Below are 15,363 nucleotides of genomic sequence, written 5' to 3' on the forward strand. Positions count from 1 at the left end.
TTTATAACGTTAAAAAAAGCACGAATAATTCTGCCTTTACCGCTTCGTTAATTGAATTCTTAGACAGTGAATCAACTCAACTGCAGTATATTACAGGTGCGCATTTCCATGAACGATTATTTAATTCCAAGTATTCCGTCACTTTATATGCACCCACTCTATCTCTGCCCATCTATCCAACCATTCGCAATTCAACTTGATCGCGGAGGTATCCAACTTAACTAGTCACCAAGACATGGATTTTGTTAAGCCGAGACGAACGCGACCATCCAAACCACGCCAACATCATTGCGGCACAATCTCCTTTCCAATAGCTTCCAAACCCTTAACGAGCCCCTCTACCGTTCCCCTCAACGTCTGGCAGTTAACCACGACCCTAAAGAGGCTTCCCTTATCGCCCGGGGCATAATCGACCATAAACCCTCTCGCAATCAATTTCTCCACCATGATTCTCGTCCTTCTGGTGTTCTCTTCGGGCTCGTCCGCCAACTTCCCGCCGGGGGCATAGTAAAAGCACACCTGCAAACAAGGCGGCGGGTTCGACGACACCAGCACAAAGTCGTTGCGCTCGGCAATCAGATTGGCCAAGTAGGCGGCCATGTCGAAGGCGCCGTCAATCTGCCGCTCGAACCCGGCTGCGCCGTAGTAGATCCATGACAAAGCCAACTTGAGCGCGTCGCCTCTGCGACCGCACTGGAGCGTCAGGTCGGCTAGATCCCAGACCTCGTCTGAGCTGTTCCCGTTTCCACATCCGTTTGTGGTAGTCACTCCTTCCTCCGAAGGGGTGGTCTGGCTTTGCGGCGCATTCTCTTCCCCGTCGGCAACCTCCTCCTCCTCCTCCGCCGCCGCCGGCCCATGGAACAGATAGCCAGCCGGCAACGTATTCGCCCTATGGAAAACCTTGACATCATTGGTCAAAAGAAACGAACACGTCACCGGGGCATTGAGCATCTTGTGCGGATTGACCGTCAGTGACCTCGCCCTGTGCGACCCTTGCATCTTGTGCTTGTGCTTCCTGCTAAAGACGGCTGGGCCACCCCAGCTCCCATCAATGTGCAACCACATTCCAAACTCGTCACACACGTCCGCGATCTCGTCAAACGGGTCGTACGAGCCCAAGACCGTCGTGCCAGCCGTCGCGTTGACGTAAAAGGGGTGTTTTCCCTCGCATTTGGCTTTGAGGACCATCTCGCGCAAAGCGGCGGGTTGCATGCGCCCTTGCTCATCGACGGGGACGGTCCAGACCGCCGAGGACCCGAAACCGCACGTCATGGCGGCTTTTTCAATGGAGTAGTGCCCGTGAGCGCTGGTGAGAAGAATCAGCGGGCCGGGGGCGCCGCACTGCTCGTGTCCGTTACCGTGGATCTTGGAGAGGGGAAAAAGCGTGTTGCGGGCAATGACGATGGAGGTCAGATTTGAAGCGCTGCCGCCCTGGCAGGTGACGCCTCCGGCGCGGGGGCCGGTGAAGCCGAACAGCGAGGCGAACTGCTTGGCTGTGTACTTCTCGATCACGCTGAGGGCGGGAGATACCTGGTAGACGTGCAGGTTGGTGTTGAGAACGGAGAGCAGCAACTCAGTGACGACACCGACGGCGTTGGTGGAGGCGTACAGCTTGTCCATGAAGCCTTGGTCCCACGTGTTGACGGAGTAAGAGAGGATGGACTGGATGGTTTCTAGAAGACCCTGCGAACCCTGGCCCTCGCCTGAAGGGAGGGAAAGCGCCAGTTCCTTGACGAGTTGGTCCGGTCGGAGGGATCTGACAAGGACATTGCGGTTATCTGGGGGTAGTTGGCCGGTGGCTCGGAAGGAGGCGGCGTTGTCTGCGTCCCGGATGTAGGGGATGATTAGGGACTTGACCGCATCGATAAGCTTTTTTATGGAGTCAGTCAGAGTCTGTCCGTTGTGCTTGGTCTCATGATGATATTCGATCTTGATTGATCGAGTGTTATGGTGATAGGGAGAGTGTGGTTGATTGGTTAGGGGGATGCGCTGAAGAAGAAGCGGGTTAGGGTTAACGGTGTCTATGAGCTTGGGACTTACATGATCAACCTCGCTTGCCCTGTTCAGAGGCTTGTCCGTGCTGTGAAACCCGTTCATTGTTCTGGTGTGTTTGTTTTCCTTGTTATTCTCCAGAATAGGCCAGAATTAAGTTCCCGAGTACAACGGAAGAGAGAAGAGAGAATCCATGGCAAAGAAACAGAGCAAGACCGAAGAGTCAGAGTTTTTCACGGCCCCCCATGCGTGCCGTCACATACGCCGTAAACAAGGGAACGGTGAACCGAACCGCGGTTTACGCCTGGGCCTCACGTAAGAACTGAACGGTCAAGTCAGCGTCCCACGGTCCACCGGCCAGATCGGCAATCCACTCTTCTTCCACGCCCCGACAGCCGTACCTTAGCAGCAGGGCAGCCCGGAAGGCGGAGCCCGTAAATCCCGCGCACATGGCCGCATTGGGGCATTTGACGTCCTCGCCGAGCCGCCGACTCCCCCGCCGGAGCATGTCTTGGTCAAGTGGGGATCCAATCGGCTCTGCACCCGATGTTTTCGCAATATGACTTCATCGTGGACCAACTGTTTTTTTTTGGTGTTTCACGGAAATCTCCTCAGCGAGGCGAGGAATGATGAAACTATTCATCTATATGGTGACCTGAACGCGATGCACCTCTAGAATGTCGTTGGAGCGGTTTGGCATAGATGGTTTTGGCGATAGCATAGCGTTGTGAAGAAGAAAAGTTACTGGGGTGGTTTTGAAGCAGCAAACTGCATAGTATTGTAGCTTTCATGAATCATGCATGGCATTGATGTCAGATCACAGGTCATTTGCAGCTCATAGGAGGAAACACTAAAAAAAAATAAAAAATAGAAAGACAAACTGCGACTCGTTTGGAGCTGTTGTTGGTTTCTGCACTTTGTCGTGTTGGCGAACGGAAGGGGGAAAAGACATATCATTCATTCCTTACCTCTTGCGTATGTACTGACTTTGCTTTTCCACAAGGCGGCATGACCTCCGGTTGTTCAGGCGTCCAGTCACGGCGACCGGCATAAAGACAACGGAAGGCAAATGGCGGAGGGCAATGCGGCCGCCCGGTGACCGCTCGGCGGGGTGTTGACGCTTTTTCGCACGTGGGGACCTTGGTTGAGCTACCTACTGTAGCGAGCTGAGGTTTCTCCGAGCGTCGAACAGTGGACCACCGCAACACCTGACGAAGCTGGGGGCAGTCGCGCATTGCCCGATTGGATGTCATTTGAGCCAATCTCCGCTTCTCCTCCCCATTCGGGCTCCGTTCGCCCATCTTTTCCCCAATTCTGACATGTGACTTGTCTCTTTGCAAAATGAAGGCAATCCCAATTTGGTTTTACCTGTGCGGCTACCTAGTAAAGACTTGAGAAGACGTCGGTTCCTTGTTCTGTCGAAGTGCATTCTTTCAGTTTGTTTTTTCAACCAAACGACCTAACCGTCTGTTGACGTGACTGCCAGTGACAGCTTCCATTTAGGTCCCATTCAGCTGCAGTGGCTCACTGCAAGGCCGGCTCCTGGGCTGGGCACCGCCTGCTGCTGCTGCTGCTGCTGCATGCAATCGCTGTGCGCCATTCTGCTTGTTTATGTAGGTCATGGTTAGGTTGCCCTGCCGGAAGCGCAGCCGGTCGTGCATTTGGGGACGTTGGGCCCGTTGCTAACAAACCGCGCCTAGCATCCCAGCCAATCATATGCGCCGATCACATCCTTTCTGATTTCTGGAAAAGCAAAAAGGGGCATTTTTGTACCCCTGTCGTCCATCTGAACAGAGAACAAGACATTGTCTTTTGTTGTCCCAGCAGCAACACAAAGAGGTTTGCGCATGAGTGCAGTGCTGAATACCACCAGACAGAGTTTTGTTGGTTTCTACACTTGCCATGTGCTCCTGTCCCATCCATGGGCCGTTGTCGATGATCGGGCGTGTGAAGGTATCCCTCGCGAAATGCCCTTTCTCCCTTGCTAACGGCGGAAAGGTCCGGATCCGATGACGAGAAACACGATCGTGCCGATGGAAAATTACATCCATGCCTTCTTGCTGCTGTGCCTGTCTGGGCTCTCTGTTTCCAGTCCGCCGGCTATTACACTACAGCGTAGCAGTGTGCATCATGGCCAGCTTCAGATCAAGCATCATCGTCAGCGCCGTCATCTTTCCGGAGAACGCCGGGGGTTGACAAGGTAGTGTACAGTATGTATGTAACAAAGGTCCCAAACTAATAAGGTTGCAACTTTCCCCTGGTGACCGTCGCATTCAACGCACGAGCGCTCTTCCCCGGGAGGCCCCATCGCTTGCCCATGCAGTCCGGTCACCCCCTGTTCAAGACGGGCAGGAAGCCAGGAACAGTGGGCAGCATCCAATTCCTGTGGGCAAGATGAAATGTGGGTATCGGTCCAAATTCAAATTCAGTGAACCCCGGAACGAAGGACGAATTGGTTGCAGAATACGGCGCATCTGCCCGGACTCTTCCTCTGCCCATTGATAATGATACGAGTCCATTCATCATCTCCCGTCCTGTTTTGTGTCTTGTGAGCTGATCTCTCACTTTTTACCATTTTCAACGCCCCTCTTCTTTTTTTGGTGTTCTTTTGTGAAGAAAAACAAAACAGCAAAAACATCATCACAACCCATTTTGGCCAAGCAAACCACTTCTCCCTTGCAAGCCAGCGCACGCATCAACTCGACAAGAACCTAATACTGGACTAAAACGCACGCACGCTCGTTCGTTCGTTCGTTCGCTCATTGTTTGCTTCTCGACGGCACCGCACCGCACTGCAGTTGCTACAACCAGCATATCGGACTAAAAGCAACCTTTTTTTTTTTTTCTTTTTTTTTTTTTTTCTTCTTACAAGTTCCTTTTGCGGTCTGCTTAGCTCTCGGCCTAACTTCGCCCCACACTCTCTCGCTTCCTGGTTTTCCGTCAAACGTGACGTCGAACCAAACTTTTTTTTGTGACGACGCCGCTCGCCCTAGAGGTCCAAAAGAAAAAAAAAAAAAGGAAAAGAAAAGGAGGGATCCCACCTTGCTTCACATCACCACCTCTCACCAGGAACAAGGTCCGATCATCGCCTTGTGCGCCCACCCCTCCTTTTTAGGCTCGACCCAAACTTTGTTTATCTTGCAACCCACCTCGACCCAACCGACCGACCCCTCTCTTATACGAAGCTGTCCTCGTCTGTCATCAAATATCTTTCAAATTGCTCCCCCCAAATCCCTTCTATTTCTGACCCTCCTTTCGGAACCTTATCTAAGGACAAGCCAACCTGTCCATTTCTTATCCAATTGCAATAATATCGAAGCGGGCACAGCACCCCCTTTTTCCAGTTCCGTTGAAATATCACCCAACGGGAAAGGCTTTTCCCCAGCTAGTTACGACAACCAATTATCACCAAACAAGGGCAATTACGTTCTCAACCGAAACCGAAACCAAACCAAATTCAATATTCGAGAGGAAGGACAATGCCATCCCAAAATCCCCGTAGTCACGGGCACTCAGCCTCAACCGGCTCCGCCAAAACCGGCGGCGCCTCCATTTCCTCCCCCACACAAGGAGGCACCCGACAATCTCAACAGCCCCCCGTCCCCATCTCCATCACCATCTGCGGCGACGGCGGCTGCGGTAAATCCTCCATCACGCTCCGTCTCGTGCGTTCGCAATGGACAGAAGACTACGACCCGACCATCGAAGACAGCTACAGCATCACGCGCCGCATCGACGGCGTCACCTACCACTTGTCTCTGACCGACACGGCCGGCCAGGAAGAGTACCGCGGCATGTGGGCCTCATCCAACCTGGGAGCCGACGCCTTCTTGATGGTGTACGACATCACGAGCCGCGACAGCCTCGACGCGCTGCAGTATTTCAACGATCTGATCGACATGGAGGCCGAGACGCGGGCGGATAACGCAGCGCGGGCTCGCCGGGCAGGGTTATCGCCGGCGCAGATTTCAGGGAGCATGTCGAATCGGTATGCGACTGGGTCGAACATGGGTGGTGGAGCAGGGTCGGGGGCCAAGGCTGTCCCTCCGGTGAAGATTGTGGCGGGCAATAAGTGCGATTTGTCGGAGAATCGGGTAGTCCCCGCGGCTACGGGCTTGGAGTGGGCGAGGGCGAGGGGGTGCGGCTTTATGGAGACGAGTGCAAGGCTGGAGGTTAACATTGAGGAGACATTTGCGCTGATTGTGAGGAGGGTGGTGGAGCAGAGGAGGTTGGCCGAGTTGGGCATCACGGGCGTGGATCAGGAGGCGGCCGAGGAGTTGTTGGGGAGCAGTAGGGGGAGGACGAAGCCGTTGAGTCCGTTGCCGACCAAGGAGGGGAAGGAGAGGGGTATGGATGAGAAGGATGGGAATGGTGGATGGAGGAAAAAGAGGGGTAGGGCAACCAAGTTGTTGAAGTCGTTGAGGTGCTGGTAGGACCAGAAGGACCGGAAGGAAATGAGTCGTTAGCACGAGTGGGAGGGCTCAGGTTGGCTTGGCTTTGTTCACGCTGTTAATGCTTCTTTTCGTTCTCTGTTGCTGCTGCTGCTGCTAGGCGAAAGTTGATGGATATCGGGTTGTATACCTTGGGGCTGGACCTTGGCTCACCCTTGATTCATGGGATCGGACTTTTTGCTACTACTGGAAAGGAGGACTGGGATCGGAGTCGTGGAGCAGGAGTTTATTGGTCGGTCGGCATGTCTTCTTTCTGTTCGTTTTTCGCTGCAGGCGACTCAAAAAGGGAGAGATACCAAACGATGGGACTTGCGTACCAGTTTATCAACCTTACTACTATGTTATGTTATGTCTTCTTGCCTTCCCTCGATGTCTTGTCGCTTTTCCCTTGTACTTGTGTTGCTTGACCTTGTCATGCACTGTTGAAACTCTCTTGTCCATGACGCGACATCGCAGCCGTCAAGCTGAGCAAAAGGATAACCGTTGATGATTTGGGGTCCGGCAAGACATTTTTAGATTTTCAACGCCATACCCTCTCCACCAACCCAGAGGTCACTTCTGCGCAACTTGCAAAAACAAAGGTTTATTTGTTCCTGCTTCACGGGATGTTCGGTACATAAAAGATGAAAAGATGACTTGGAGGTGCGTCAAGACAATTTTGGACCTTGGCTGACTGTCTTCAGCATACCTTGACCGACATAAGGGACCATGCGTTCAAGAATTCACTGGATCCAAATGGACACAAACAAACTTTGGATTCGAATCATTCAACAAATTGCATACATAAATCCTCCCTCATTTTAGTCACTACTTTCAACGTCTTGAGCAGGCTTAGCACTTGTCGTTCTGAGCCTTGCGGAGGTCGAAGACGCGAATGGCCTCGTGGGCAGCCTTGACACCGCTGAGAGCCATGGCTCCGAAGGTAGGTCCTATGGTTACCCAGGGTTAGCATGCAACTCGATCAACTGAAGTAGGGGATAGTTCAACATACCCATGCGGTTGGCACCGTCAATCTCCGACAACTCCATACCGCCAACAATCAGACCCGGGACGATCTCGCGAGTGTTGTTGACAATAGCATCCTCGGCGGATTGCATATCCAGCCCGCGCATGCCGTTCAGGCGCTCCATCTGCTTCATGCTGACCAAACGCTTGACAGAGAAGGCACCAAAAGGACCATCGTGGCCCGTGGTGCTGATGATAACTGGGGCGTTGATGGTGTTGGGGTCCATGCAGCTCTGATCGTCGTGATGCATTGACACGAGGGTCCAGTTGGTCACCACACCCGCAATCCTCACCTTGGCCTCGTCCTCGGCCTCGCCATCATCCGATGACGACGAAGACTCGGCATGGTGCTTCCTGGTGATCAAGTCCTCGACGGTCGTGGCATTGAACAGCTTGACGTTGGGCCGCTGCAAGACCTTGCTCAGCACAGTCGAAGTGAACAGAGCGGCATGCTTGACCACCACGTAGTCACCCTCATCTTCATACGGCACGCCAACCTCGTCCAGGAAGACGTCGGCAGGCTTGCGCATCACCATGGCACTGAAGAGCTGTCCGCCCAACCAAGCGCCACCTCCCGGGGCGACGCCTGCTTCGACTATGGTGATGCGCAGGTCGGGCCGCAGGGTGGACAAGACGTAGGCGCATGAGAGACCGCAAGAGCCGGCGCCGACAATGACAATGTCGGTCTCGGCGTGGGCGTCCAGGTCAGCGAAGTAGCGGCGGGTCATGGCGCGCGAAACGGTGGATTCGCGAATGGGGGAAAAGGTGAAGGCGTCAGTGCCGAGGGTGGGCATGAGCTCCAGAAGAGACTTGGACAAGCCCCTGGCATCACGCTCAACGGGGGCATCGTTCCTGCCTACGGCCTTGAGACCGACGTTGACAAGAGTGGGGACGCTCTGCGGCTCGAGAACAGAGGGAGACATGGTGACGGATTAGAGTTATCTGGGAATGTTAGAATGACTGTACGGGAGAAGGAGGAGCGGGGGAGGAAAGTTGAAGCATGATCCTTTCGCTGGTATTATCCAGATCAAGTTCGTCGCCGTATATTCTCAGCCTGTACTTCTCCCCTGGGTACAGGTGCTAACCTAATACCCAGGACAGAAGTTGGCACCGGCTCATGCATTCAGATAGTTACCTCTGAAAGTATGTTTGAACGTGATCGAATCATGGTATAATCATCCAGCCGATGGGGAGTTCATGGCTTCAGCTCCTCCTGGAACGATGGTTTGTGGCCATCTTGGTGGAGGAGGTAAGTGGTCTGTACCCTGGTGTTGAGAGTCTGTCTGCTTGCTTGAGGGTGTTAGTATATCAACACCATAGGGGAGAGGAGACAGATGAAGCCCGAACAAGCTTGGTGATACTTGCGTGTTGGTATTGCTGGTAGTCCTTGGAACGAAGACAGAGGTTGTTCGTTGATTCTGACGATGGGAAGAAGATGGAAAAGAAGAGAAAAGGCAGGCCTTGTGTAGGGGAGCAGTTGCCCTATTTATCGTTACTTGAGGTAAGGTAAGCGAGGTGGGTGCACATGTACATACGCGACTCCTCCTGCTCCCGGTTCAGTTCCCTTCGAGCTGCATCCCGTCCCCTCGCCTCGCTTGCATCCTTTTGCCCCTCTTGCCCCTCTTTCTTTCCAACACTGCATCGTACACTGAAGTATGCGTGTTATCTGAACATGCCACACCTTCCATCATCCCATGCATCCTCACCACGAATGGTTATCTCGCCTTCCTGTTCCCCTCCTTTGCCCAAGTTTCACGACATCGGCGATCCTCCGATCATGACCTAATATCAGTCCGAGACCATCAAATCGTTTTCAGTCGTCGAAGCTATCAAGATAGTTACCCCTCTTCATCTTGCCCGTGTCCAACAAAGGTTCGCTTGTTATCTCGATCCTCGACAGTGCGCGGCTTACGAACATCAATGCGTGAGCGGAACACCCCACTCTCGGTGCCGGATGGACTCGCTGATGGCGTGAACATGAGGAAAGCAAAAATGAATGAACCGGCTAACTACGCTCAGCTACGGTACAATATCAATTGAGGTCGCAATTTCAAGCAAGAGCTGCAGCTCGCCAATGATAGCGTTGGATGGATGGTACCACCGTTAACGTGTGACAAAGTCCGACACCTTGCCGACGCCGAGAACTTTAACGGCCCGAACGTTCCCTTCCCCTTCTTGGCTACACTACTAGTAAACACGGAACTACCCGCCCACCACAGTGAGCAAACAAAAGACTCACGAAAAGATGGTAGGTATTACGGTCCGTCCTACACTACACTACTATGTAACAAGCAGCATCATGATAACATCACAGCCAGACGTTGACTTTGCCGACAGACATTTTTCGTTTCTCGTCATGTTTTCCATACAGCCGTATCCCCACAATTCTACCATCCATCCATCCATGACTAACACGCTTGCTTTGTCTGCATGGTCCCTCGCTTCGCCTCACTTCTTAATAACAGAAACAGGAAACTCCCTCATCTCCATCTCATTACAACATTATTGATATATTCGCAGACCAAATATTGGGAAATTCCTCACATCCCTTGAACCGTTATGTTTCGGTGTGGGGGTGAGTGTGCCAGTTGTGACTCAAGCGGGGCAGATCGACCTCAATAGCTCTTCCGCCGGTTTTTTGCACAAGTCTCAACTGAGCAGAGCCATTACGATGTATCCAAATAGTCCAAGGACCACCCCAGCAGTAGAATGCCTGGCCTTCATGATCAAGCCAGGAGCACCAGCTAAAACAGGACCATAGCCTGCTCCGGCCGCCGTTGTCGGGCGAAACGGGACAGCTGTATTAGTTACCACCACCGGATCGGGGTCTGGTGTCGACGCCGGTGTTGTGGGAGTCATGGCGGGCCTATGTGAGTCACCAGTTGACACTCCTCCCTCTCCCGACCCCGGCGCTCCTGGCACTCCCGGTGGAGAGCCAGAAGGAGTAGGATCGTCAAGAGGAGGGTGAGGACCGTAAGTATATCCCGCTGGGGCATGCTCATTGCCACCGTTACCGGGTGTGGGAGGATCGGTATGAATCGGGACAATAGCCGGTGATGTTTCCGATACTGATGCCGCCGGCCCTGGGTACCCGCCCCCTACTCCAACAAGAGTTGACGTCGTACATTCCGACTCGCTACCAACACTTGCTGCCGGTCCTGCTGGTCGAGTCGCAATGGTTGTTGGGTTCAGCGCCGATAACCAGACCTCGGAAGAAGGACGGCCAACACCCGGGTCCATCACTGTTACCGTTGAGGTGGCGTCTGGTTCGCCGTATGAACTGCATGCATGGCAAGGGCCTCCCGGCGTGTGACCGGGAACTGTTCCAGTGTAAATTGATGTCGTACAGGTGCTGCATGGCTGGAACGTGACGGTTACGGTAGGCTCAGTTGCCGTTGTGCACGACGTCTATGTGAGACAAGGTCAGTTACACACGCACGTTCTTGTTCTGTATCGGTCGGTGATGCTGCAACTTACCCTAGTGACAGTGAAGGAATGATCAGACGAGGCAGGTGTTCCCATAATGCAAGGGTAGCATGGGAGGTTTGTTGCTGAAGTCTGGCAGATGGACCGGGACATGGTGGCAGTTGCTGAAGTGGTTGTTGTTGTGACTGGTACCACTGGCTGTCAGTATCAATCACTTAGAAAGACCTCTTTGGGATCATGTGGACTTACCCGTCGCCCCCTCAGGACAGACCTCGATCTCCTCAATCATGTATATGATCTCGACACCAATCCACCTATCACAAACTACCGGAGTTGCGGTCGGGAATGGACTAGTAACATCAGATCCTGAGGATATCGTGGAGCCGGTCTCAATACCACCCGATCCAGCACCAGTCGACACGGACGAAGAACTACCTCTTGTGTCCGTTCCGTTCACTGCAGCAGAAGACGGAGAGACTCCTAGTGTTGTCCCGGATACAGAACTACTACCACTCCCTGTTCCGCTCCCAGCTTGGCCTGTGGACACAGCAGAGCCTGGGTGAGTGTTGGCTGACTCTTGTGTCAAAGTCCACCCAGAGGGAAGGCCGGGCAGAGTAGTAGCTGATGCAGAACCAGATACAGATGTGGCTGTCAATGAATCCCCAGAAGATACTGATCCAGATACGGATGACCCCGAGCTCAACGATGACAGACTCATCGAGGGTGCACCAGACGCAGCATTACTGACAGGCTGTTCACTACTAATGGGCCCTGAGGGACTCAACGTGAGCGAGCCACCCGCTCCTGAACCGCCATTGGAAGGATTGCCCGTGCCTGTCGCCCCGGGAGCTTGTGCAGACCCAGTTGCTGAACCAGAATTACCACTTCCGCTACCATTGCCGTTGTTACTCCCACCGCCAGCTGAGATGCTGCTTGCGCCCATAGTCGCAGTACCCGATCCTGAAGCAGGGACCGGCGTAGCAGTGGCAGTGCTCAGTGAACCTGCTCCTGAGGATGAGCCTGAATTCACTGTTGTCTGACTACCGGGCACGGACGATACAGTTATTCCCGAGTAGGTGAAGGTGGCGGTTTGGTTACTGAACGGCGGGCGAGAAGACGAAAAGTGGGACGCTGACCCAGATCCAGCTCCTGCTCCGGCTCCAGCTCCAGATGACGGGCTTGCGGAGATTGGGTCTCCTGAGGCTGTTTGAGTATCCGCGCTGGTGCTGGACAAATATTGTCCAGAGTTTGTCGCAGTAACTTGGCTACTGGATGGCGGCACTGCTCCTGGATTACCACTCGTGTCAGGTCCCTCTGTATCAGGCTCTCCACTGGCGCTGGGAATAACCGTCACTGTCGATTGAGGAGCCGTATGCGGGCCCGAACTTGAACTGGATGGAGATGATCCGTCAGGTTGAGAAGATGATGATCCCGGATTGCTGCCACCGTTACCACCACCAGTACCACCACTAACACCGGACGACGGCTGCACACTACTTTGAGCCGAGGGTTGAGCTGTCACCGTCACCTGTCCTCGAGAGGCGCTGAGTTGATTACTAGACACGCCAGGCGAATCCGACAACGACCCAGACCCCGAAGAGCCTGGGATGTCCGACAACGAACCTCCTCCTGGTGTCTGGGAAGACACAATCGGCTGATCGGGCGGCTGCGCCGTCACCGTGACTGGCGGTGCTCCCGACTGTGGACCAGAAGAGGAAGGAGAGCTTGGAAGCCCCCTAGAGGTAGTGCCAGATCCAGATGCTGATCCCACAGGAGAACTGCTCGCGGATCCTGTACCAAGATCAGCCGTAACTGTCTCCTGTGAGGAGGGCGCATTACTATAATTGGGTCGACCAGAGCCGGAAGCAGTGACAGTGACGGGCCCACTTGATCCGCTGAGCGCCGAATCGCCGCTTGACTGAGACGATGGGGCCGAAGAAGAATTGCCTGCCTGTGAGGGTATCGAAGACGGAGGGGGAGAGCCGCTGAGAGATGGAGGGGAAGCTGTGACGGTGACGGGTCCTGATACGGGCTGTGATGACGACGAACCCAAACTTTGTGGTGAAGTCCCGTTAGCGGACTGAGCGGGCGGAAGAACTGTGACGGTGACTGGACCTGAACCTGATGGCGATGGTGATGGTGCGCCACCAGAGTTGGACGGAGATGATGGCTCGACGGTGACGGTTCTGGGTGGTGATCCTGATGGATCTTCTGACGGGAATACAGTCACCGTTGGAGGAGGACGGGGAGGTTCAAGCGGCGAGGTACCGTTGCCGTAAGACATACTCGAGCTGTTGCTAGGAGGAGTAACCGACGAGGGCGCAGGCAAAGGAGTTACGGTAACTGTTGGTGGAACACTCGATAGTGAGCTGGGACTGGAGGGAAACACGGTCACCGTGAGGGGATCTGTTTCCGGCCCGGTAGGACTAGGAGTGGTCGAGGTATCGATAAAGGTAAGGTTTGCTGTCACGCTGCTCGAAGGGAGCGATGCCGTGACTGTGATTACGGGCCTAGAGAAGGTTGAGTTTGCAGGCAGTGAAGTGCTCAAAGCAATTGTACTGCTGACTTGTTAGGATTCTTCCGCTGATTCTTTCGCTGTTCCGACACTACATACCTTGAGTTTGACGAGATTGTCGAACTTGGTGCGTGGCTGGTAGTCGTCGACGCAGTGTTGTCTTTGGGACGACATACTCCGGGGCTGATCATGCCATAGATGCACTTGCACGATGCCGAGCAAAGACTCTCTGGAGTGCCGTTTGCTTTGCCCTCGTCGCATTGCTCGTGGAACTTGGTGTCCGTGACATTGTTTCCGCACCCAACGGGAGTTGCTCCACGCGCAATTATGTACGGAATGCCCACGGTGCCGTCAGCAAACTCCTGCTGCCCCGGACCAGAAGCGTTCACGGCCACAGCCAGCGCGTTGAAGCCACCGGACCCGTCCCGAGGATAGTCCGAGAACACCTCATGGACACTGCAGTTCCAGTCGCTTGCTATGCCGTCGTTCAGCGAGTTCATGACGTCGGACGTGGCCACAAGATGGGCGTCGTTCAGACACGGGTGACTGAGGTTGCCCCGGACCTGGAAATTTCCGATCTCGGACAGAGACTGGACAGTCATCTGGCTGGAGTTACTCTGATAATAGCACGAGAGTGACAAGTACATGCCTGTGCCATTCTTGTTGCCGAGGGTGACGTGGCTAATGGCGTCCTTCATCATGGCATATGCACCGGGAAGTCCGAACCATTTGGCGTGAAAGGACGGGTCGGTGCCGATAAGAATCATGTTTCCCGTCACGGCCGGAGACCATTCCTTTTTTGTGTCATCTAGGAACTTGATGGTGTTGAGACTGGTGTTGCAGAGGCAGTCAGGGACGATGATAGCTTTGTACTTTGCAAAATCTTCCGTGGTCATGTTGTACCATTCTGCTTCATCTTTGCAGACGTGGGCTAATTTTTTTTTTTTTCGTCAATGTTTTTTCTTCTTGAGTGTTGAAAAGCCGTCTTATGCTAGCTTGCCTCACTCACCTGATAGTCCCAGTTTGACAGTCTCATTGTACTCTGAGTATTTCAGGCCATGCATATACGGGAACAAGACATCTTGAGCCAACGCAATGCTTGCCAGACTGGCTAGAGCCAGATGAATGATATGGGCGAGCCTCATCAGGATTTATTGGCGAAAGTTTGGTAGTGATTCTGGGGCCTAGGGAACGTAGATTGCGTGGGATAGATACGTCTATCAATTTTACTGACAGCACGTCTGAAAACGAGCGAGTGAACTCCCGGAGGGAAGGCGAAAAGAACGGGAGGAAAGGCAAGGCCGAATGAAGTTAAGTGCCAAAAAAAAAAAAAAAAAAAACACGTTTCTAGCCAAACAGAAGATGATAGGGATGAGAGATCTTGCTATATGAGCAAAAGCAATGCGTCGAGTGAAGCATAAGATTAATGAGAGTCAAGGTAACCATGGGGTTCTGGGATCTCCATGAAAGCAGGCCCAGGGGTAGTTGAGGTTTCGACATCTTTCACCTTGCTGACGTTCTCACCATTCCCCGGGATCTGGAGAGAAGCAGTTTAGCTCACCCACTGTCGGCGCCGGTGGACTAAACTGCACTGACAACAACACGGTCTATATCAGGCAATATCGTGTAGCACATTCCGAGACATGACAAGGCAAGGTAGGAGGTGTAACTGTGGTTGCCGAGGAGAGGCAGAGGCAAATCAGACACACCGGAACGAGCTTGTCTGCAACGTTGGCCATGTGACGAACCACGAGATATAGCATGAAGAAAACGTTTATGCCTGCTCTGTTATCACTACTATCTATTCTGCACAGCTGTCTTGTTGTTTCAACTGTCTGCAGACCTCGGTAGTGCTATGCTTTGGATAAAGTCACCAACTTAGAAAAACCTGAAATGCCTACAGGTAGGTAGAGGTAGGTACCTGACTCTAGCGATCCATCATCAGCCGTTCAAGATCTAAAACACAATCAACTA

The 15,363-nt window shown here is 53.4% G+C and overlaps 5 protein-coding genes across 5 annotated transcripts; 1 reads left to right on the top strand and 4 right to left on the bottom strand.

Annotated features, from left to right (window-relative positions):
- Positions 1–108: 108 nt before the first annotated feature.
- NEUTE1DRAFT_123823 (uncharacterized protein) lies at positions 109–2,097 on the bottom strand (the record flags this gene model as incomplete). The annotated part of the gene is made up of 2 exons (XM_009854926.1): positions 109–1,869; positions 2,041–2,097. The coding sequence occupies 2 exons, from the start codon at positions 2,095–2,097 to the stop codon at positions 286–288; spliced, it is 1,641 nt and encodes a 546-aa protein (XP_009853228.1).
- A 636-nt stretch (positions 2,098–2,733) lies between these two features.
- NEUTE1DRAFT_111936 (uncharacterized protein) lies at positions 2,734–3,293 on the bottom strand (the record flags this gene model as incomplete). The annotated part of the gene is made up of 2 exons (XM_009854927.1): positions 2,734–2,760; positions 2,961–3,293. The coding sequence occupies 2 exons, from the start codon at positions 3,291–3,293 to the stop codon at positions 2,734–2,736; spliced, it is 360 nt and encodes a 119-aa protein (XP_009853229.1).
- Positions 3,294–5,471: 2,178 nt separating this feature from the next.
- On the top strand, positions 5,472–6,425 carry NEUTE1DRAFT_147926 (uncharacterized protein; the record flags this gene model as incomplete). The annotated part of the gene is made up of 1 exon (XM_009854928.1): positions 5,472–6,425. The coding sequence occupies one exon, from the start codon at positions 5,472–5,474 to the stop codon at positions 6,423–6,425; it is 954 nt and encodes a 317-aa protein (XP_009853230.1).
- Positions 6,426–7,167: 742 nt separating this feature from the next.
- Positions 7,168–8,875, bottom strand: NEUTE1DRAFT_95662 (uncharacterized protein; the record flags this gene model as incomplete). The annotated part of the gene is made up of 4 exons (XM_009854929.1): positions 7,168–7,372; positions 7,435–8,390; positions 8,713–8,727; positions 8,814–8,875. The coding sequence occupies 2 exons, from the start codon at positions 8,369–8,371 to the stop codon at positions 7,275–7,277; spliced, it is 1,035 nt and encodes a 344-aa protein (XP_009853231.1).
- Positions 8,876–10,097: 1,222 nt separating this feature from the next.
- Positions 10,098–14,534, bottom strand: NEUTE1DRAFT_111939 (uncharacterized protein; the record flags this gene model as incomplete). Its single annotated transcript, XM_009854930.1, has 5 exons — positions 10,098–10,856; positions 10,926–11,068; positions 11,124–13,384; positions 13,489–14,320; positions 14,399–14,534. The coding sequence occupies 5 exons, from the start codon at positions 14,532–14,534 to the stop codon at positions 10,098–10,100; spliced, it is 4,131 nt and encodes a 1,376-aa protein (XP_009853232.1).
- Positions 14,535–15,363: the final 829 nt, after the last annotated feature.

The sequence above is a fragment of the Neurospora tetrasperma genome, assembly GCF_000213175.1.
Source record: "Neurospora tetrasperma FGSC 2508 unplaced genomic scaffold NEUTE1scaffold_5, whole genome shotgun sequence".
NCBI lineage: Eukaryota > Fungi > Ascomycota > Sordariomycetes > Sordariales > Sordariaceae > Neurospora > Neurospora tetrasperma.